This window comes from Cannabis sativa, chromosome 1 (assembly GCF_029168945.1).
Source record: "Cannabis sativa cultivar Pink pepper isolate KNU-18-1 chromosome 1, ASM2916894v1, whole genome shotgun sequence".
NCBI classification, from domain to species: domain Eukaryota; kingdom Viridiplantae; phylum Streptophyta; class Magnoliopsida; order Rosales; family Cannabaceae; genus Cannabis; species Cannabis sativa.
Genome location: NC_083601.1, coordinates 13,525,198 through 13,549,561, shown reverse-complemented (window position 1 = coordinate 13,549,561; position 24,364 = coordinate 13,525,198). Strand labels below are relative to the sequence as shown.

General features: G+C 31.6%; 2 protein-coding genes across 3 annotated transcripts; one reads left to right on the top strand and one right to left on the bottom strand.

Moving 5' to 3' along the window:
- Window positions 1-346: 346 nt before the first annotated feature.
- LOC115705011 (large ribosomal subunit protein uL23) lies at window positions 347-2,077 on the top strand. 2 transcript variants are annotated; one of them, XM_030632241.2, is made up of 4 exons: window positions 347-455; window positions 600-642; window positions 1,335-1,698; window positions 1,791-2,077. In XM_030632241.2, the coding sequence occupies exons 2-4, from the start codon at window positions 630-632 to the stop codon at window positions 1,873-1,875; spliced, it is 462 nt and encodes a 153-aa protein (XP_030488101.1). In that variant the 5' UTR covers window positions 347-455; window positions 600-629; the 3' UTR covers window positions 1,876-2,077. The 2 variants fall into 2 exon arrangements, with proteins under 2 accessions (XP_030488101.1, XP_030488102.1); XM_030632242.2 differs by having other exon boundaries at window positions 435-485.
- A 166-nt stretch (window positions 2,078-2,243) lies between these two features.
- On the bottom strand, window positions 2,244-4,963 carry LOC115705010 (psbP-like protein 1, chloroplastic). The gene is made up of 8 exons (XM_030632240.2): window positions 4,776-4,963; window positions 4,576-4,678; window positions 3,797-3,874; window positions 3,539-3,621; window positions 3,334-3,456; window positions 3,098-3,169; window positions 2,745-2,841; window positions 2,244-2,596 (listed from the first exon to the last, which is right to left on the bottom strand). The coding sequence occupies exons 1-8, from the start codon at window positions 4,836-4,838 to the stop codon at window positions 2,493-2,495; spliced, it is 723 nt and encodes a 240-aa protein (XP_030488100.1). The 5' UTR covers window positions 4,839-4,963; the 3' UTR covers window positions 2,244-2,492.
- Between the last annotated feature and the right edge of the window lie 19,401 nt (window positions 4,964-24,364).

The window sequence follows — 24,364 nt, the reverse complement described above, 5'->3', positions numbered from 1 at the left end:
ATTTTAATTTTTGTCTCTATTTTTATATTCTTTAAGGTATACCTACTTTAATGATGTCCCTATTAATCCTTAGGTTAATGTAAATTATATGCTAGACTTAAGTAGAGAGTGAGGGTATATTGAGCAACCCACTCACAAAAGTAAGTATGTTTCAATAAAATATAACATGAGGGTATTTTCATTAATACAAAAAAACGTATTTTTGAACTTATCCCTAAAAAATTGGGTATAAAACGGTATTAAAAAGTTAAAAAAAATAATAATATAAAAAATGGTATATATGTAAATGAATTCACTATCAATCTATTGGGCTTTCATTTCTAAATTGTTCCTTAAGAGCCCATTTGGTGCCGAAAGGGTTTTGCCCATATCCTCTGCTGTCCAAGAAAGACACCCTATAAAACACAAGGCTCATCGTTTCACCCAAAAACCCTACGTCTCGGCCGTTGCTGCAGGTGCCTCCATTAACATCCCTTCTCTCTTTCGTATGCTCTCTCGATAAAGATCGACTGGATCTGCACCTAATATCATACATAACTATAATTTCTTTTTATCTTTTGCTTGTTTTATTGATTTCACTCTTCACTTGATTTTGTTAGGTTGAAATTTTAAAGGCGGAGTTTTGAGCAATGGCGCCTAAAGGTACTCATTTTGCTCTCCTCATTTCTAATTCGAAACGGGTCTTGTGATTTTTATCAATTTTACGAGCTAATATTTATACATGTGCTTTTTTACTGAGTGTCTGTTGTTGTAGGAGTTGGTTTTTCTTTATTGAGTTTACTATCTGTCTGTTTTATTAGTTTTTATTACCTAATGGTTCGATTTGATGCTCCTACATACTGATGTTAACAACTAGGATTATAGGGATTGGACTTGATTTGGGTTTATATTTGGACGTATTATTTTTATTAATTGGTGAAGATATATGAGCTGGGTTATATTTTATGCCTTCTTTCTATTGGAAATTTGGAACATATATTATTTAATGAGCTTTTATCTGAGTTCAGATTTAAAAAAATTACTTAATATACTTCTTTAAGCGTGATAATAGTGTTCTAAACTTTAGTGAAGTAATTTTCCTCGTTGTAGAGTTAAAGAATTGTCTGTGGATATGGTGTTCCTCTCAATTGGTGTATTGTTTCGTGGCTTTCTTAGTATTAATTACCATTGATGATTATTTTATGATTGTGGTTAGGCATTTGGGCTTTCTATGTTGGTGCATGGTAGACATAGGTTTGATTATCTTATAAAAACTACGACAAACCCCACATTAAAATCATGTTGCAATTTCCTTTATGCTTTTCCTTAGTAACTCATATTTCCATTTTCTACAGGTGATGTCACAAAGAAGTCCGACCCTAAGGCTCAGGCCGCTAAGACTGCTAAGGCAGTGAAGTCAGGTCCAGCATTCAAGAAGAAGGCAAAGAAGATCCGGACGTCCGTCACATTCCATCGCCCAAGGACATTTAAGAAGGAAAGGAACCCAAAGTACCCCCGTATCAGTGCAACACCAAGAAACAAGTTGGACCACTACCAGATCCTTAAGTATCCATTGACCACCGAGTCTGCAATGAAGAAGATTGAGGATAACAACACCCTTGTTTTCATTGTTGACATTCGTGCTGACAAGAAGAAGATCAAGGATGCAGTGAAGAAGATGTACGACATTCAGACCAAGAAAGTCAACACTTTGATCAGGTAATTGCTGATTACATGAAAATTGTTTTTGAGAGTTAGCTTCAATTTTACCTGTCTCTGATTGTTAACTTCTATTGAATGTTATTTTGTAGGCCCGATGGAACGAAGAAGGCATACGTTAGGTTGACACCTGATTATGATGCTTTGGATGTTGCCAACAAGATTGGAATCATCTAATCTAAATAGTGTAGCCTCTGTTTGTTTTGAGCGAGTTATTCTTTTCTTACTGTCACAGTTTTGTTAGGAGGAATGCACCATGTTAGAACTCCTATTTTGTTTTGGTTTCCATTAATATGTATCTGGAAATTATTCTGTTTTCAACTTTGCCAGTTCAATATGGATTAGGATTTATATATCATGCTTATCGTTTTTACTTTTACCTCAGTTTTCAGTTTAAGTTCTTGGAATTTTCCTAAAATTAGATGATTTCTTTAGTATTAAAAGGAGCTGTTTCAATTGAAGATGCTTCTCCCACAAATTATACATAAAAGAATTGGAAGAGAAATAATTGTTTGGTGTATTTTTGTTGTGTGACATGTTCTACATTTTTGTTCTCAATGCAAATTATAACTTATAACAAATACATAGTTCATAACCCTTCATATATAATTTAGCAAAGGCGAAAATGCTTTCCTTTACCTTTATATTTCATCTACAATGGGGAAGAAGAAAAAGAACAAGCAGAGTAAAAAGGTGAAGGGACAGATCAGAAAAATTAAAATTTGCTGTTCACAATTCAAAACTCCGTTCTTCCTTTTTTGGATTTGGAAGAAGTGGTCAAACTCAAACCCATATTAAACATTTGAGATCTTGAAAGAATCGATCACAGTATGCAATTTGTCTTTCATCTTCTCCCACCTCCTTTCATTGGCCCCAGTCGTTAAAGTGTAGAATTTACCTACATTTCACATTGTCTCACTTAGAATGAGAAAATTTTAAGTAGCAAAATTAACAACTTGAGAATATGTGGAAGGGAACAACACAAGCATTGTAAAATGATATTTCATATGAATGCTCTATTTCTGCAATTGCACTTTCATACATACCATTGGCGATGGAGATTGTGCTGAGAGCATGGCGAGTATAGTTTGGAGCTTTCGCAATGAACTCGAAAGTGTAATATGCCTTCCCATCAACGTCTTGCTGCAACATTGAAATATAAACTATAAGGAACCACCTGAAAATGTGAACTAACATGTAATTAAACTAAAACCGACAGAGTATGAGAGCATGGAGAAAGTGTATGAGATGTACAAACCAACAGAGGAAGATTGATAATAATCATATTACAATATATTGCACTAGTCCAAAGAATATCATGGATGTATTAATTTCTAATGTAAATGACGAGCACAAGTGTGATTTCTTAGTAAGACAAGCATATTAAAGAATCACATACCTCTTTTGCCTCAATTAGCTTTGTTTTCTGGTTGGGAGGAGCAAGAACCTTTTTAATTAAAGTTTCTGCAACCTGTCATTTATTCAGCCATGAGTGACGATATCATTAAAACTGACAGTTGAGGAGCTTTGTCAGCAAAAACAAAAATACATCAAGGAGCTATAGCATCAAAAATTATAATCATTTCACAATCCTCAATATACTAGCGTGCAATTTTTTATAAATCATATACAAACCTGTTCAGGAGGCCCAAAGTCTCGAATGTCCTGCTTGCTTGTTGGAAGTAAATTTACACTAACATTTTCTAAAGGCTCAATGACATCTTTAAATACCTTGTCTTGACCATCTATAATTACTTCCTGCCCATTCCCAAACATAAAGTTAGGCTAGATCAACCATATTATAGCTCACCAAGAGATAAGGAATTCATTTCATGCTCACCTGCCACCCAAATGGATATAGGAAAGTGTATCCGTCTTTCTTGTCTGTGACAGGCAGAAATCCCTTTTTATTTTCTGCAGCAACTGAGCCACATCAAGGGTGTCTTCTTAGGATATCAGTCAATAGAATTTAAGGAAACAAAAAGCAAGGGTAAATAGTATGAGTCAAATGGTGTGATAAATAAGATCTGGAAACCAAAAAGAGTAACACCATTCTATAAGCATGTGCTATTACCAAAAATCAAGTAGCATTACTTACATACAGAGTTTTGATTAACCAGTGAAACCCAAGAAGCGAAAATGCCTGCTGCAATAATATGGCGTCTCCCAGGTCTATCTGCCGAAGACATAACAAAAGTTAGAACAAATGGAGCTGAAGTTTCCATAGCACATTATCACCATTAGTAAATGAATGTCAATGTCACTGTCTCATCAGTATACTTAGAATATAATTGAATTATTTCTTAAATAGAAGAGATGGCTCAAAAAGCTCTCTTTGGATAAGACATTCCTACAAGAATCATGGGCAACTTCATCATTTGCTAGTTCATAATGGCAGAGTGCAGTGAAATCTTTATAAAATTTGATAGTTCTAAAGCACTATTGGTCTTATTCTTAAACTAAACATGTAGCTTCACCAAGTTGTTGGATTAATGCACATTCTTACTACCACTGAATCCTTAAATAAAACAAAACTTCAGAGATAACCCTTCTGCCAAAAAAAGCAGTTTCTAAATTCAAATGGTTCACAAGAAGTTTAGTTGATCAATGGGGCAACATACATTAGCAATCAATTGTGTACTAATTAAAGGAGAGTAAAGTTCAATTATACCAATAATCAAAGGGAATTTCAATTAGTATTTAACTGAATACCAAAATTACAAAGTAATAAACACAAAACAAAATTGGTTGACTTCTATAATGTTCAATCGTCTAAACCTTCCACTAAAACGTTAAAGAACCGGCTTGCAGAACAATCAAATTATCAAAGTAAAGCAATGTAATTTAATGATACCAAAAAAAAAGGTGAATAATGACCTTGAGAAGAAGACACAGTCAAAGATGAAGGTGCTTGCTGGGCCCTGACGAGAAGTGAAAACCGCCTTCTGCAGCAAGAAAAAGCACCGTTGTGCTTCTGCAACTGAGCCCAACAAATTTTGAACACAAACCATTAATGACATTAAGAAAGAAAGAGAAGAGAAATAAAGAAGAAAAGGTGAAGATGAAGATGTAAGAACCTGAGGAAAAGAGTTGAGAAAGAGGGTGTAATTGATTGAGGGGGAGTTTTGGAGGGAGGCCATAGGTGCAGCGTCACTAGACACAACTCGTGGTGACTCAGTGAGTAGTGTGAAGGTGAGAGAAGGAAGGTGACCTTATCTTTTGATGAAAATCTTCTTATTTGGACTGCTGATGTGTTAATTTCTTCGACACTCGTTTATAGGTTTGTTAGTTTGGTTTTCTAGAGGGACCCTCCTGCCCTATCACATGTTTGGTTGGTCCCACATTTTTTAAACCCCTATCTCACCTCAAATACTTTAAGATATTGACGGTAAAATTATTTGAATTATACGATTTGTAACACTTAACTGTTGAGAATCATGGGTTCCAACTCAAAAGTGGACATAAGGGATATGGCTCTGATACCATGTTGAGAATCATGGGGTTCCAACTCAAAACCAATTAGCAATGAGTGGAGTAGCACATGTTCTTATATATAGCTCAATTCTCTACCATTTATTCCATGTGGGACATTGTCCACAATATTAACCACATAAATCGATTTTTTAAAAGAAAAATTACTTAAATTGTACTTCTGTTTTGGTTTTTATTATTTCGTTTAAAAAAATCCGTTAAATATCACATTGTACTGTTGATGTATATATAACTGGAGCCACCATCTCTGGCCCCCCTCTCACCTCAGGCAAACCTCTCTCTCTCTCTCTCTCTCTCTCTCTCTCTCTCTCTCTCTCTCTCTCTCTCTCTCTCTCTCTCTCCCCTTTTGTTGAGATAGGCCATCTTCGACAACAACAATGAGACACCATCAGAGCACCTACCACCACAGGCTCTCGTGAACCTCGAAACCCGAAGATCAGAGGGTTTCATTCCATATCACTCCCGAACTCTTCTCGCTATCTCTCTCTTCATGGTAGAGCTCATTGGAGTTGAATCTCCATGACTCCAATTTAGCCACCTCTGGGTCTCAATGAACCAAACGAAACTCATTTTTGAGCTTACCCCGTCAAAACTTCAAGATCCCATTGGTCTCGTTCCCAATTGGCCCTTTCAATCAGTGACTGCCACCACGCACGGTGGTGCTCCGGTAAGCATCTCTGCTCCAAACCACCAGTGGTCTCATTGGCTCAAAGCCACTAATTTTTATATTGTATAAGTTTTTTTTTGTCAAAATTTTAGGTATAAAATTAGAAATTAATTATTGGTTTATATTTCCACTTTCCTAATTTTTATGGTTATTTGTTTCTTTTTTACAAAAAAATCAGACCTTACCCAACTATGAATCCTCGGTGGTTATTTAAGGTTTTTTTATTATGATTTAATTTCTATTGGTTTGATGTATTTCTTGTGGGTATAGTGGTGGGTATGGTTATGGTGGCAGTGGTAGTGATAATGATGGTTGTGGGGGTGATAATGGAAGAAGAAGAGGTAAGAAGGAACTATTTGGTCATCTCGATGGTTTTAGAGAGAAGAAGAAGAAGAAGAAGAAGAAGAAGAAGAAGAAGAAGAAGAAAAGATTGGGAAAATTTGTAATTTGTAGTTTATTTTATTTTTAAAATTTAAATATTTTTTATAATATTTAAACTATTAATATTATGCGGACCACTAAATATTTGTCACGCGTACATCAGGAATACATTGTAGCATGTCCACCATGGTACTTAATATATCATTTTGGACAGAAGGGTAAAGACCAAAACAGAAGTGTAATTTAGGTAGTTTTGCCGTCAAAAAATTAATTTATGGGATTAAGTGTCACAAATCGTATATTTCTGGTAATTTTGCCGCCAATATCCCATACTTAAATTAGATTTTGTATTATTTAATTATCATTGTACCATATCCCATTAGATTTCCAGATGTGTGTACATTAAATCAAAACAATAAAATAACAAGTTTAAAATATATACGTGTTGATGACTATCAGGGTATCCTCGAAACTTCTCGTATGTTGTATCCTTAATCTAGATAATACATTTTAAAATCACACCAATGTCTTCCAAATCGATCCACCACACACAAGAAACAGTGTGGGCTATTAGGATAAAGTGTATAATGTGTTCTTGTTGATTTCTCAACACACGAGCAAGAAAACTTGAGAGAAAAATAATTTCCTTTTTCTCTCTAGGCATTTTGAAAATAGCTATGAAAAAGAATATTCTGGACAAGTAGGTATTGCTCATACTCCGTTTGGTAATACTCTCTCACAACCATTTGCATTCAAACTCGATCGCAATAACTATACACTCTGGAAAACAATGGTCACAACCATTATCAGAGGCTATAGATTGGATGGTACATTAGTGGACTGAAACATGCTCCACAAGAGTTTATACTAGTTGGAGTTGCATTTGGTGATCGGCTACTAGGTTTTGGAGTTTGTGTGAACCCTGAGTATAAGTAATGGATCATTTGTGACCAACTTCTCATGGGTTGGCTCTATGGATCAATGATAGAATCCATAGCAACAGAAGTAATGGGGCGTAACTCAGCAAGAGGCTTATGGTTTGCCTTGGAAAAGTTGTTTGGAGCTTATTCAAAAGCTAGAATGGATGAACTCAGAGACAATCTTCAAACTGTTTGCAAAGGGAGCACATCAATGGCAGATTATCTTCGTTAGAAGAGATCTTGGGCAGACATGCTTGCCTTAGCAGGGGATCCTTATCCTAAACATCACTTAGTTTCTAATGTTATTTGAGGTCTTGATCTAGAATATCTCCCTATAACTTACATTCTTAAAGTCAGAGAATTAATCAGCTGGCAGGAGCTTCAAGAAGTTCTTCTCGGCTTTGATAGCAAACTTGGGAGACTTCAAGTGGTCACAACAAAGGTGCTAATGCCTCTAGTTCAGGTTTTTCAGGATCTGGACCATCTGCACACTTTGCCAACAAACAAAATCCCAACAGTAATCACAACTCAGGATGAGGCTATGGAAGAGGAAATCATGGATCTAGAGCAAATTCCAGAGGAGAATCTGGCCATGGAAATGGTAGAGGAGGTAGAAAATCCAAACCACTTACCAAGTCTGTGGGAGATATGGACACACAGCTGCCTATTGTTATAATAGGTATGATGAGAATTATAAGGGAACAACACTTGGTGGAGATCAGAATAAGGAGAAGAAAGACCCTGTAGCTTTCATTGCTACTCCAGATGTGGTGGGTCATGAAGGTTAGTATGCACACAGTGGTGCTAGTAATCACATAACTTCAAAGATTGGGAATATGACTCACATAACCAACTATGGAGGTAAAGAGAAATTGACAATTGGTAATGGTAATCAACTCATCATTTCTCATACTGGTTCTGGTTTGCTTCATACCAACACCAATAATCATTTATTGTTAAAAGATATGCTTCATGTTCCTCAAATTACAAAGAAGTTGATCATTGTATCTAGACTCACATCTGATAATAAAAGTATATGCTGAATTCTACTCTAATTTTTGTCTTGTGAAGGACCTAGCAACAAAGAAAGTGGTGTTGCAATGGAAGCTTAGAGATGGCTTGTATTAGCTTGAGAAGACACCTCTCCATTCAACACAGATTAATCCATCTGCCTTTTCTGCTTCAACAAAATTCTCTCAATTCAGTAAAGATTCTCCAATGTTCAGTCAAGTCTTGAGCCCCTTTTTGTTAGGTTATTTTTAGTATTAAATTTATATTAATTTTAGTATATTTTTAATTTAGTTTTAATCGTGTTTGGAGCATTTTTACGCTTGTTATCTTTTATTTTTGCAGATTTAAAATAGAAGAAGATTAAAAAAATATCAGAGAAAAAGATGGGAAAAAAGATAAAAATATCATGATATTTAAAATAGAGAAAATTGTGCAAGGAAATAAAGCTAAAACTTCAAGCCTTAATTCGACTATCTTTTGATTAGATTCTGGAAAAAGTCAAAACATGAAAGTTCTAGATCTCTCTTTTATCTTTCCAGAACATCTTTAATCGTCTAATTCCGATTAATATTGAGAGAGTTATGGCCAAAATACTATCAGTCGACGCAGCAGAAAAAATATCTCGTGTGAGGTTTCCCAAAAATTTAAAATCGAATTGGAATTTAAACATGAACGTTTTTTCCATCTTTTTAGGCCTTCAATGCCTATATAAAGGGAAGAAGGGAGTTGATTTTATCAAGCAATTTTAGAGAGAAAAACAGAGAGAATACAGATGCAAAGTGGAGAGATCAACTGCAATATTGGAGGCATTCTTCAGAGGGTTTTCAACATTCTTCTCTTCTCTATTTTCATGTCTTTTCTTAAAGTTAATATGTGTGATTGTGCTCTCATAAACATGAGTAGCTAAACACTTTAGTAGGGTTAGATGGATATTGTTTAACATTGTTTATGGTTTTAATATGATTTATTTTCCCCCTAATTTCTATGTATTCTATTTTATTTGTGCTTAATTACTTTTAATTGCTTGATCACCAATTAATTGTTTATGATTTTGATGCGAGATCTGAAAAGTGAGTGTCAATTATGCTATAGTAGAATAGAACTGAATTTCGATATAGGTAGAGAGTACCTATATGGTTTAGATAGCTTATAGGGTTTCTGTGTTTAATGCCTGTTGCATGTTAAATTTATCACGAAAGTAGAAAGTTTGCATGTAATTGAGATTTATATATCTGAGAAGACTATAAATTACCTTAGTAAACCTGCTATTGCATAGAAATTAACATTAGAAAAATAATCATATTAGGCCATAATCAATAGATACAATTGAAATCGAAGCCCTAATTTTTATTAACTGTTTATTTCCTTAAATTGTTTCTCCTATCACTGTATTTATTATTTTTCTAGTTTTAACCTATTCTTGATTTTTATTTAACCAAATAGAAGTAAAATTTTAATTTTAACGTACTTAACTACAATCCTCGTGGGATCGACCTCACTCCTAGTGAGTTTACTACTACGATACGTACACTTGCGTGTGCTAAATATCACAACACTTTTCTGCTATAACTAATGTCAATTTATCTTTTAATCAATCTTGTACCAATCAGAAGGATTTGTGGCACAGGATACTTGGCCACCCTTCTTTTGGAGTCTTAAATCAAGTGTTATCCAATGCACATGTAAAAACTTCAATGAATGAAAATAGTTATTTTGTGAAGCATGTCAATTTGGGAAATCCCATTCTCTTCCTTTCAAATTATCTAACTCTAGAGCCAAATGTATGTTAGATATTAGTCACACTGACATTTGGGGACCAACACCCATAATGTCAAACACAAATTTAAGATACTATATTCATTTTATTGATGACTATAGTAGGTACACATGGCTTTACCCTTTTAAAGCAAAATCTGATGCACTAAATTCCGTTGCTCACTTCAAAACATTAGTTGAAAACTAGTTTAATAGGAAAATTAAGAGGCTTCACACTGGCTGGGGTGGTGAATGCCAGTCTTTCAGTGATCTGGTTCAAGAAAATGGCATCTTATTCACTCACCCTGTCCTCACACATCTGAACAAAATGGACGTGCTGAGAGAAAGCACATACATATAATAGAAATGGGACTAACTCTCTTAGCTCAAGCAAGTTTACCTCTCAAGTATTAGGTGGATACCTTTCAAACTGTAGTCTATCTCATTAATAGACTGCCTACACCTATTTTGAGTGGCAAAACACCTTTTGAGATTGTTCATTCTAAAAAACCAGATTACAAATTCTTAAAAGTTTTTGGGGTAGCATGCTTTCCATGTCTTAGGCCATATCAGAATCATAAGTTCTAATTTCACTCTACCAAGTGTGTCAACCTTGGCTATAATGAGTGTTACAAAGGCTATAAGTGCCTAAGTTCAACAGGGAGACTATATATCTCAAGGGATGTTATCTTTAATGACGAAGAGTTCTCATGCAAAACTGGTTTCTTAAACACTCACCAAAAAGAGTCAACAATTGAAGTTCAAACCCCTTATACCTGGACTTATCTACATGTTTTCCGACTAGAAAATGAGTCACCGACCACTAGAAATACCGTCACTCAGTGTCAAAACACTGCTCAACTAGAAACTCACTCTCAAACTGATACAAATCATGACACAAGTGAACCTGCCGCATCACCAGATACTGCTATAAACAAAAGTCAGGTAGATCTCACTCACAATCTCTTTATTGATCTTGATTTCACTGACCATGACATCACTGACCAACACAGCAAGGTGTTCCCACATCTTCATAGGCTATTTTTGCAACTCAAAACACAGAACTTGTATCGGTTCAGGGTGGACATCCTATGATAACTCGATCCAAACTTGGAGTTTTCAAGCCAAAGGTTTATGTTGGTCAAGCTCAGTGGAATTTCAGTAATAGAGAACCCACTTCTGCCCTTGAAGCACTTCAACACAGTGGCTGGAATAAAGAAATGAGTGAATAGTTTTATGCTCTCATAAAAAACAAGACTTGGGTCCTTGTCAAACCTTCACCAGAATACAATGTGGTTGGAAACAACTGGGTCTTTAAAGAGAAATACAATGCAGATGGGTCAGTCCAGAGGCTTAAAACAAGGTTAGTTGCTAAGGGTTTTCACGAAATACCTGGTCTAAACTTTAATGAAACTTTTAGCACTGTTATTAAACCTTCAACAATCAGAGTTGTTCTATTTGTAGCAGTCTCAAAGGGGTGGAAAATAAAACAACTTGACATTAACAATGCCTTTCCAAATGAAAAATTAGAAGAGGTTGTGTACATGATTCAACCACAGGGGTTTGTGGACAAAGACAGACCAGATTATGTTTGTAAGTTGGAGAAATCTCTCTATGGGCTTTTGTCCCACACCAATGACTGCTGAAAAGCCATTGTATCTAACAGATGGTCAAGTCCTGGACAAACCAACAACCTATAAAATTCTTATAGGGGCAATGCAGTACCTCGCTCATACAAGGCCTGACATAGCTTTTTCCGTTAACAAGCTAAGTCAGTTCCTCAAATGCCCCATAATAAGGCACTCTTCATCATGGTTTTCACATCAAAGAGAGTGACAATCTGAGTCTTATGGGATAATCAGATGATGACTGGGCTTATTGTCTAAATGATCAAAAATCCATAGGAGATTATTGTGTTTACTTTGGTGATCTCTTGTGTCTTGGCAGTCCAAGAAATAAATAGTTGTGTCACGATCAAGTACTGAGTCAGAGTATAGAGCTCTTGCTCAGGTTTCTGCTGAAATCATATGGCTTGAATCTCTTCTCCAAGAAATACAGTTCACTCCTCCTTCAATACCAGTCATTTGGTGTAACAACACCAGTGCTAGTGCTCTAGCCTCTAATCCTGTCTACCATGCTCGTACCAAACACATAGAACTGGACATTCATTTTGTTCGTGATAGAGTTCTATAGAAGAAAATAAATATTCGATATGTACCCTCATACAAAAGGGTCAATCTCATTCACAATTATAGTATTTAGTTGACAAGCTCGGGATTACAACTCTGTTTTAGCTTCCTAATCCCTTTCTTGTATCCCCTGTTATTGCTGCTCTTGTACAACTGTGCCTAAGGCACATTTTCTTTTTCTGTTATAAATTTTTAGCCCTTTTGTGTAAAAGTTTTGTGTGGTCCCCTTTGTGTTACAAATTTGTGTTATGGCTTATCCCACTATAATTGTATACCTCTAAGCTTCATTTTCTTTGAGTTCCCACTATAATTGTATACCTCTAAGCCTCACTTTCTTTGAGTTGAGTTTTCGCATTTTCTTATTCTTTGAAAAGTCATTTTTTTATTTGATTCTCCCAATATAAGCATACTGCATATGTGTGTTTGCTGATCAGTTACAAGGAGGGGAAGATTAAGATTAATTTTAACGGTAGAATGAAGCATCTAATTAAATAGTTAGTAGAAAAAAAAATTAAATAAATCAATTAAATAATAAAATAATCTCCTGTTCTGGTTTCATAAAATTTATGCACACTCCATTTTCTTAAGCTTGTGATTAGTTCAATTTGTTTAAATAAGCAACTTATACTAAAATTCCCCTATATCAATAATTATGTTTTATATATAATATATTAAAAACAATTAATATACATATAATTATATTTATATACCGAGAGCATGGATTCAACAAAGGTAATAATAATGGTTGGAATTATGCCCCTAATTCCATCTCTATTGATGCTTAATATTGTAAATCGCCAACTTCGAGGGAGACAACATCTCTCATAGTGGTGGCTAACGGCGTCGGCTTCAGGTGAGACAAATCCCTTTGCCAAATGTGCAGTTCACCGATCACCGAAGATGGTCAACAAAGTTGGTAGGTGGAGTAGGTAGGGAACGATCAAACTTAATGGTACCATATTTTCTAACAAAGTTTTAAAAAGCCACAATGTGTTATAAAATAATATAATATAATATAAAGTAGATGAGAAGAAAGAAGAAGAAGATGAAGAGAGAAAGAGAAAGTGAATGAGAATTTCTGAGTTGTTTATTCCAATGGGGTGAACCCCTATTTATACAAATACAAGAGTGAGATATTAAGAAACTAAGAAAAAGGGAAACTAAGAAAAAGATGAATGTTGATTACAATTAATGGTAATAAATAAAAGATTTGGACATCCACATAATTAATAATATTTATAACACTCCCCCTTGGATGTCCATAATAACTGCCTTATTAAAAATCTTGCTGAAAACTTGATCAAAGGAAAAAGAGTATAGTGTAAACTAACTCCCCCTCATTTAAGCATTTGTGGAGATCTTCTAATCGACGAATTTCGATCTTATCTACCGTCTTCTCAAATGTTGATGTTGGTAATAACTTTGTGAATAAGTTTACAAGATTGACACTTGATTAAATATGTTGAACACCAATATGTATTTTCTTGAAGCGTATAAAGAAGAATTTCGTGAAATGTGTTCTAACTCTATCTCCTTCAATGTACCATCCTTTTAGTTGAGTAATGCAAGCAATATTATCCATAGAGAATTGCTTGGGTTGATACTTCTTTATTGAGTGCAATCCATATGTTTCCCAAATATGCTATGTCAATGATCTCACTCACACACATTTTCTACTTGCTTCATAAAATGCAAGTATGTTAACATGATTTATAGTTGCCTCGTTAAAAACCTTGCCAGAAAAACCCAGTGGGACAAAAATCTGAGCTAAGGAAAAAAGAGTACAATATATATTTCATATTCATAACTATTTGCAAGTTGCCTCGTTAAAAACCTTGCCAGGAAAATCCAGTGGGACAAAACCTGAACTAAGGGAAAAAGAGTGCAACATAAATATGTCTCTCCCTCATGCACATATGATCCATAATTCTTTTGGTGATAATAGATCTCATAAGATTATTGTTATCTTTTAAAATATCACCATATATAATCTTTGATCATATATTTTCTATAACTCTTACAGAGTATGTATGGACTTCTAAATTATAGATGAGGGGTTCGTGGAACATTAGTCTTTATCCAACTAATTGTATCATTCATGTGTATATACAATCTTGTTCATATTAAAATTTAACATTTCAAGTAGATATGAACATAACACATTAATGATAATATAAATTTTCATTTGTGACAATGATGGTACTCCAAAACCATATATTTGTTCCATCTTGTTGTATGATCTTAATTTCCATATCAAATGATCATATATCTATAATTCTTGATACATATGAAGTACTTCAGGACTTCAATACTAATGAACAAACTTTATACATTTAATATTTCTCGATATACAAAAGAAATAAAAGTTTGTTTTGCAATTAATCAAAAACTCTTCAAGAGTCTATCACAACGTATAATTTACGTATTTATACTGCATAGACAACCATACGTATTTTTCAAACAATAATTTACTTACATGTCTTTATTTCATACAAAGATCTTTGTCATATAGTGCGCGCGACTTAGAATTTATATCACTTAAGACATGTATTAAATTCTTCTAGAATTTTTAGATAAGGCTTATTTCAAATTCTCACTATATTAGGAGCTCCAAATAAATAATCTTTTGTTGCAACATTTATGTGACGCTTATAAATCCTCATAAAATATATTCCAGGCTATAATCAAATCATGATTATATTTTCTCAATATTTAAGCCTTACTTCAATCAATCTCATGTCTATGCAAACTTTATACAACAATTCATTATGTACAAATACATATATGCAAATTTCTCATTAGAAATATTTATTTGCACACCCTACAGGTCTTACTTCACTTTATGTGAGTAAATTTGCCTGGATTGCGTCATAATATTTTGGCCAAAAACAAAATATATGTCGATGATTCTCGACAAATCTAATACCATGATCCTTGCTATCTCATGTTAGTTTATTGCATATGCACACATTCTGTTAGAGATTTTATTACAATGGAAGAAAATCAAGATTTATTACAACTCTATTGTAAAATAATACAAGGACTAAAATAAGAGATTGATTAAATATATGTTACAATACATATATATACACTATATATTATATATATATGAAAGGTAGAAGAGAAGATTACAACACATGTAATATAAAATATGTATATATATAACAAGATAATAATATATATATACACTCACTCACAACCTTGAGTGTAGATTAGTGGGGATCACCATGACTTGAACAAGGTATTACACCTTTGTCCAAAAGCTTATTTCCCCCTATCTCTAAGCACTAAGGGAACTCTCATAGAAATAGCTTTGGGAATTATCAAGCCTTTTAGGGTTTTCTAGCAAAGTGCTTTCTTGATAGAAAACTTGACATCTCTTACTCCCAAATGAGCACCATAGACCTCCTTTATATAGTGTTTAGGATATCACCATTTGAAATTCAAACTCATAACCCCTATAGATGTTATGGACTCAAATGTAACTCTTACACACACCATAACTCCTATAGCATTAAGAATTTCAAATAAAGGTGTGTAACATCTTTTACACTCTTAATGTTGGTGATAATGGTGGAGGTTACTCATAGTAACAACTCCTCAAATGTTACAAAAAGATGACAAGTAATATAGTCATATGTTACATATTATTAGTTTATTACACATATTTAATCTATATATTATATTATTATAAATAATATAACAATCCCCCACTAGATTAAATATTATCTCTTTAGTAATAAACTTGTAACATTTGTAACATTTATTTAATCAATCAAAAATATTATATCAAAATATAACATTCCCCCACTTTGATTGACTAAATACACACTTTTAAGAAGTCTTGCTTAGGTGCATTAGGTAAAATGTCTTTCGATTTGAATTTTACCTTAGTGTAGTTACCACAAAGTTTGATGAAATTTTGGTTGCCGTAGCATTGAACCATTATTCCTTTAATACAAACCTAAGTGATAACACACACACCCTCGCTAATGCTCACTTGAGACCGCATGTCTCGCTCTTGCACCGTTAATGGCCATGTGCAAAATTCCAATTCATGGACTCTCTAGAGAATAACTCCCAATTCTCATAAGAGGCGGCACCACCTCTAGTCCATATAGGTGGAGTTTTAGTGTCTCACCACTCTTTAGACACTTCTTAAGCTTAAGTGAGTTTTCTTAAGCTTAAGCTCCATTAAAAAACCTTTTGGTTTTAACCCTCAATTTTCACAACATGTACTCATCCATAGATGGGACAATTGAGTACCATATTCACTCTATTGACTTGTTATTACCTATTGAACTTAAGACTAGATGTTTACTAGTGTCAAGATAGGTTACCATCAATGAGAGAAACACTAAGGGAGTTTAGGCCCCATCCCTCGAAAATTCATGCTTTAATCTTGTACGGAGATTAAGCGATTTGTTATAACCTCTCACTATTGATTCCATGTGAATCATGCATGCCAAAAAATAGTGTTCACTTTGTGACCACTTTTCTCCTTAAGTACTTAAGCTTTGAAAATTCAATCATAAAAGATTAATTTTCACACAACTCAAATTCTCAATAATTTAGATACCAAACATATCAAAATTAAACACTAATTTAGACACCAAACATGTCTAAATTATACTTTATTTTAAGACACCAAGCATGTCTTAAACTTTTTACATTGGAGTATCACCCCCACACTTTCACATTTCACTATCAAGATAATATCTTGATTTTAAAATATAGAAGACCACTTTGTCTCTATAACTCTTTTAATTAATTTCCTTCTTGAAATTATTTTTACCAAAAATTTGACACCAAATATGTCAATATTTTCACTTATGCACATAGCCAAACTTGATTTAGAATTTGAATTCAAAATCAAAAATATCAACAATGTCTCATCACATTTTGATTAAATTTGTGGCTCACCCCCACATTTTTACCATAAAGTGTATATAAAATATCACTTTTGTGTATTTACCTCTTCAAATGACTCTTTGAGGCCACTTTAAAAATATCATTTGACATTTTTAGTTTTCTCAACAAAATTAAAATATTAAACTCACATTACTACTCATAAAATAATGTAATTATTTTTACTCATAATTTTAAGTTTATCTCCTTATTGAGATTAGCCCAAAATTATACCAAAGTTAACAAAATTCTCATCAATTTTGTTCACAACTTTGATCATTTAAGATTCAAAATTGCTTCTCTAATTTTGTTATCTTTTCACTATTTTTGAATCCACATTGATTCATTTACTTTTGAGTCCAAAATTGCTCTTCCAATTTATGGCTCATTTCACAAGTTTGGATTCACTTTTAATCCATTTGTTCTTGTTATGACAAGACAATTCTCTTAAGTGTAACTCTTATAGTTCACTTTTTTATCTCATAAAGTGAGATAATTATCACTTTAAATTCTCAAAGAATGTAACTTCTCACAAGTTACAATTTTTTTTTTTTTCAAAATCACTATTGAAAAAAAAATTCAAATTCTCTTTATTCACAATATATATGATAATAATCTCCACATCAATAGTAATAAACACTATTATACTACTATTAATATTATTATCATATATATTGTATAATTTGTATATTAATATACAAAATTAATATATATAACTCTCATGCATGAATTATAACTCTCAAATAATAATTCTATGCCAACTAATATAATATGTATGTTACTAATCAACATCAAATATGTAACCATACACATAATATCAATATTAAATTCATATGTTACATATCTCATATACATGTAGCATATATACATATATATATCATATACACATAATATATATAGACTAATTACACAATTATATATGTTACATACCTCACACATATATAACATATATACTTTAATACACATGCATGATATATATTATATATAATATATGTATTATATATGCATGTCTCATATAAATACATAAAAATAATTATTTCTATATATTTAATATCACTAATATATATTATATCACATGCTCTACATATATATAATATATATTACTCATATATACATGTTATATATTATATATCTCACATAATTTAAATATCATATTCTATATTACTATATATAACAATATGATACAAACACATGATCACATATATGTCACACATATATAGCTCATATATATCATATATATAATTATCATATAAAATAGTAAATCACATAATATTCACCATCATGCTCACCCATGAATGGCTTTCACATTAAATCTCTTATCCTTGTATTCTCACAATCTTGATTTATCTCCTCTTCCATTGAAAAGGGATAAGCTTTTGATTGTTAGAGATTTTATTACAATGGAAGAAAATCAAGATTTATTACAACTCTATTGTAAAATAATACAAGGACTAAAATAAGAGATTGATTAAATATATGTTACAATACATATATATACACTATATATTATATATATATGAAAGGTAGAAGAGAAGATTACAACACATGTAATATAAAATATGTATATATATAACAAGATAATAATATATATATACACTCACTCACAACCTTGAGTGTAGATTAGTGGGGATCACCATGACTTGAACAAGGTATTACACCTTTGTCCAAAAGCTTATTTCCTATCTCTAAGCACTAAGTGGAACTCTCATAGAAATAGCTTTGGGAATTATCAAGCCTTTTAGGGTTTTCTAGCAAAGTGCTTTCTTGATAGAAAACTTGACATCTCTTACTCCCAAATGAGCACCATAGACCTCCTTTATATAGTGTTTAGGATATCACCATTTGAAATTCAAACTCATAACCCCTATAGATGTTATGGACTCAAATGTAACTCTTACACACACCATAACTCCTATAGCATTAAGAATTTCAAATAAAGGTGTGTAACATCTTTTACACTCTTAATGTTGGTGATAATGGTGGAGGTTACTCATAGTAACAACTCCTCAAATGTTACAAAAAGATGACAAGTAATATAGTCATATGTTACATATTATTAGTTTATTACACATATTTAATCTATATATTATATTATTATAAATAATATAACAATCCCCCACTAGATTAAATATTATCTCTTTAGTAATAAACTTGTAACATTTGTAACATTTATTTAATCAATCAAAAATATTATATCAAAATATAACATTCCCCCACTTTGATTGACTAAATACACACTTTTAAGAAGTCTTGCTTAGGTGCATTAGGTAAAATGTCTTTCGATTTGAATTTTACCTTAGTGTAGTTACCACAAAGTTTGATGAAATTTTGGTTGCCGTAGCATTGAACCATTATTCCTTTAATACAAACCGGTGATAACACACACACCCTCGCTAATGCTCACTTGAGACCGCATGTCTCGCTCTTGCACCGTTAATGGCCATGTGCAAAATTCCAATTCATGGACTCTCTAGAGAATAACTCCCAATTCTCATAAGAGGCGGCACCACCTCTAGTCCATATAGGTGGAGTTTTAGTGTCTCACCACTCTTTAGACACTTCTTAAGCTTAAGTGAGTTTTCTTAAGCTTAAGCTCCATTAAAAAACCTTTTGGTTTTAACCCTCAATTTTCACAACATGTACTCATCCATAGATGGGACAATTGAGTACCATATTCACTCTATTGACTTGTTATTACCTATTGAACTTAAGACTAGATGTTTACTAGTGTCAAGATAGGTTACCATCAATGAGAGAAACACTAAGGGAGTTTAGGCCCCATCCCTCGAAAATTCATGCTTTAATCTTGTACGGAGATTAAGCGATTTGTTATAACCTCTCACTATTGATTCCATGTGAATCATGCATGCCAAAAAATAGTGTTCACTTTGTGACCACTTTTCTCCTTAAGTACTTAAGCTTTGAAAATTCAATCATAAAAGATTAATTTTCACACAACTCAAATTCTCAATAATTTAGATACCAAACATATCAAAATTAAACACTAATTTAGACACCAAACATGTCTAAATTATACTTTATTTTAAGACACCAAGCATGTCTTAAACTTTTTACATTGGAGTATCACCCCCACACTTTCACATTTCACTATCAAGATAATATCTTGATTTTAAAATATAGAAGACCACTTTGTCTCTATAACTCTTTTAATTAATTTCCTTCTTGAAATTATTTTTACCAAAAATTTGACACCAAATATGTCAATATTTTCACTTATGCACATAGCCAAACTTGATTTAGAATTTGAATTCAAAATCAAAAATATCAACAATGTCTCATCACATTTTGATTAAATTTGTGGCTCACCCCCACATTTTTACCATAAAGTGTATATAAAATATCACTTTTGTGTATTTACCTCTTCAAATGACTCTTTGAGGCCACTTTAAAAATATCATTTGACATTTTTAGTTTTCTCAACAAAATTAAAATATTAAACTCACATTACTACTCATAAAATAATGTAATTATTTTTACTCATAATTTTAAGTTTATCTCCTTATTGAGATTAGCCCAAAATTATACCAAAGTTAACAAAATTCTCATCAATTTTGTTCACAACTTTGATCATTTAAGATTCAAAATTGCTTCTCTAATTTTGTTATCTTTTCACTATTTTTGAATCCACATTGATTCATTTACTTTTGAGTCCAAAATTGCTCTTCCAATTTATGGCTCATTTCACAAGTTTGGATTCACTTTTAATCCATTTGTTCTTGTTATGACAAGACAATTCTCTTAAGTGTAACTCTTATAATTCACTTTTTTTATCTCATAAAGTGAGATAATTATCACTTTAAATTCTCAAAGAATGTAACTTCTCACAAGTTACAATTTTTTTTTTCAAAATCACTATTGAAAAAAAAATTCAAATTCTCTTTATTCACAATATATATGATAATAATCTCCACATCAATAGTAATAAACACTATTATACTACTATTAATATTATTATCATATATATTGTATAATTTGTATATTAATATACAAAATTAATATATATAACTCTCATGCATGAATTATAACTCTCAAATAATAATTCTATGCCAACTAATATAATATGTATGTTACTAATCAACATCAAATATGTAACCATACACATAATATCAATATTAAATTCATATGTTACATATCTCATATACATGTAGCATATATACATATATATATCATATACACATAATATATATAGACTAATTACACAATTATATATGTTACATACCTCACACATATATAACATATATACTTTAATACACATGCATGATATATATTATATATAATATATGTATTATATATGCATGTCTCATATAAATACATAAAAATAATTATTTCTATATATTTAATATCACTAATATATATTATATCACATGCTCTACATATATATAATATATATTACTCATATATACATGTTATATATTATATATCTCACATAATTTAAATATCATATTCTATATTACTATATATAACAATATGATACAAACACATGATCACATATATGTCACACATATATAGCTCATATATATCATATATATAATTATCATATAAAATAGTAAATCACATAATATTCACCATCATGCTCACCCATGAATGGCTTTCACATTAAATCTCTTATCCTTGTATTCTCACAATCTTGATTTATCTCCTCTTCCATTGAAAAGGGATAAGCTTTTGATTGTTAGAGATTTTATTACAATGGAAGAAAATCAAGATTTATTACAACTCTATTGTAAAATAATACAAGGACTAAAATAAGAGATTGATTAAATATATGTTACAATACATATATATACACTATATATTATATATATATGAAAGGTAGAAGAGAAGATTACAACACATGTAATATAAAATATGTATATATATAACAAGATAATAATATATATATACACTCACTCACAACCTTGAGTGTAGATTAGTGGGGATCACCATGACTTGAACAAGGTATTACACCTTTGTCCAAAAGCTTATTTCCCCCTATCTCTAAGCACTAAGGGAACTCTCATAGAAATAGCTTTGGGAATTATCAAGCCTTTTAGGGTTTTCTAGCAAAGTGCTTTCTTGATAGAAAACTTGACATCTCTTACTCCCAAATGAGCACCATAGACCTCCTTTATATAGTGTTTAGGATATCACCATTTGAAATTCAAACTCATAACCCCTATAGATGTTATGGACTCAAATGTAACTCTTACACACACCATAACTCCTATAGCATTAAGAATTTCAAATAAAGGTGTGTAACATCTTTTACACTCTTAATGTTGGTGATAATGGTGGAGGTTACTCATAGTAACAACTCCTCAAATGTTACAAAAAGATGACAAGTAATATAGTCATATGTTACATATTATTAGTTTATTACACATATTTAATCTATATATTATATTATTATAAATAATATAACACATTCAATATTTATTGTCGACAAAAATTATATGATAATTTCCTCCCATATTGACATAGCTTATAGAGATCTCTTTAATTTATAGGTACCTATATAGAATCATTTCAGGGATTCAATTATGATCAAATGTGTTATGTCTAACTTCTTTTGGGAGTCTCTTCTAGAGTATCGTTTTCATCACGGTTATCATTTTTAAATCATCAATTTTATAACATTAAGGTATCTCCATGAGTACCTCTAGATTTAACAACTTCAGGGCAAATCAAATGAACATTTACTAACAATTTCTATATTGTTCATTTACGCTTCAGGCGTTTTCAACTCATTCTAACTCAACTTTGAATAATATTGATTTGCAGTTGGTATATATCCTTTTGAACTATATCGTTCTTATATACTTTGTGCAAGGATCATTTTTCAAAAATTATCATCGATCCCAACTGCTTCTCTCCCCCTGATCGAGAGAATTTTTAAAAATTGTGATGTCTAATAATATTAATACACCTGTAGGGATTTCAATATATCACAATGAATCAATATTTATTTAAACCCATATATACTATATGACATTGAACTTCAGGTTCAATAAACTTCAGGTTCAAGTTCAATACTTATGAACTTAATTCATTTCTAAGAATGAGTCACACGTGTATAATAAGAAATACATAAATTTACACATTTTGTAAATGCATGATCATAAAATCTTATCACATCGATAAGAAACTATGCAATAAAAATCTAACAATGGCTCAAGATTGTTAAAGAAATATAATTTAAATATTTTTTATGTGCAAATATATACATATTCTTCTTTTGAGCCTTATAAATTAATAATGAGAAGAATCTTCTGGTTCTTCAACAAAATTTAGTCAAATCCTTTGACAATTTATTGCATATGATTGATCATGTCAAAATAATTCAATTCATGAACTTCAGGTTCATTATAATTTGTATTTCAATGAAACTTTCATAAGGTAATGTAAACTCACTACAACATAATCATTACAAGTTTCATTTTTATATACACGAATAATATAATTATTGTTATGAAATAATATAAAATAGATGAGAAGAAAGAAGAAGAAGATGAAGAGAGAAAGAGAAAGTGAATGAGAATTTCTGAGTTGTTTATTCCAATGGGGTGAACCCCTATTTATACAAATACAAGAGTGAAATATTAAGAAACTAAGAAAAAGGGAAACTAAGGAAAAGAGTAATGTTAATTACAATTAATGGTAATAAATAAAAGATTTGGACATCCACATAATTAATAATATTTATAACAATTATATTATTCTCCAAAACATATACACTCTTCAGGAGTCACTATTATGTTTATCAAGCTTTATATTTCTTCAGGAATCACTATCATCAATTCAATGATGTGTATAATTTAAAAGATACATGACAACTTCATCATGTTATTGTAATGGTTAAATAGATATAACCATAATATATCATTTATTTTTCCTGGTATCTTTTTAACAAGTCGTCTAATTTATTAATAGACTATTCATTAGTCTAATTATCATGACTTGATATATTATATATTTAAATGTACAACCAGTACATACAATAAGCTATTTCTTATTACTTTCATAACTAGATAAAAGTTATACATCTAGGTACATACAAATATATTTTACTACTCCAAGTAGCAATTGTATGTAAGACTTCTTCAGGAAGCTTTTCAAATAATCATTTTGTGATTCTTTATCACTTTGATTATATTGGATCACTAACAAATATTAGTAAATTATATATCCACTTTTGGGAATATGCAAACTGAATTATATAGTAACTATATATATACATATCATGTGCCAACAATAGTTTGAAACTATTGATTTCAAGAAATAATAAAATATGTATATATTAATTTGCTTCTGGCATTACCAATATATGTGAAATCTATATTCTT

Bases quoted from the DNA above. Each gene is read 5' to 3' on its own strand.
- LOC115705011 (XM_030632241.2), top strand. The intron at 1,699-1,790 runs GTAATTGCTGAT...GTTATTTTGTAG, and splicing joins AAAGTCAACACTTTGATCAG to GCCCGATGGAACGAAGAAGG.
- LOC115705010 (XM_030632240.2), bottom strand. From the start codon at position 4,838: ATGGCCTCCCTCCAAAACTCCCCCTCAATCAATTACACCCTCTTTCTC. The intron at 2,842-3,097 runs GTATGTGATTCT...TCAATGTTGCAG, and splicing joins AGCTAATTGAGGCAAAAGAG to CAAGACGTTGATGGGAAGGC. The intron at 2,597-2,744 runs GTATGTATGAAA...TGTGAAATGTAG, and splicing joins CACAATCTCCATCGCCAATG to GTAAATTCTACACTTTAACG.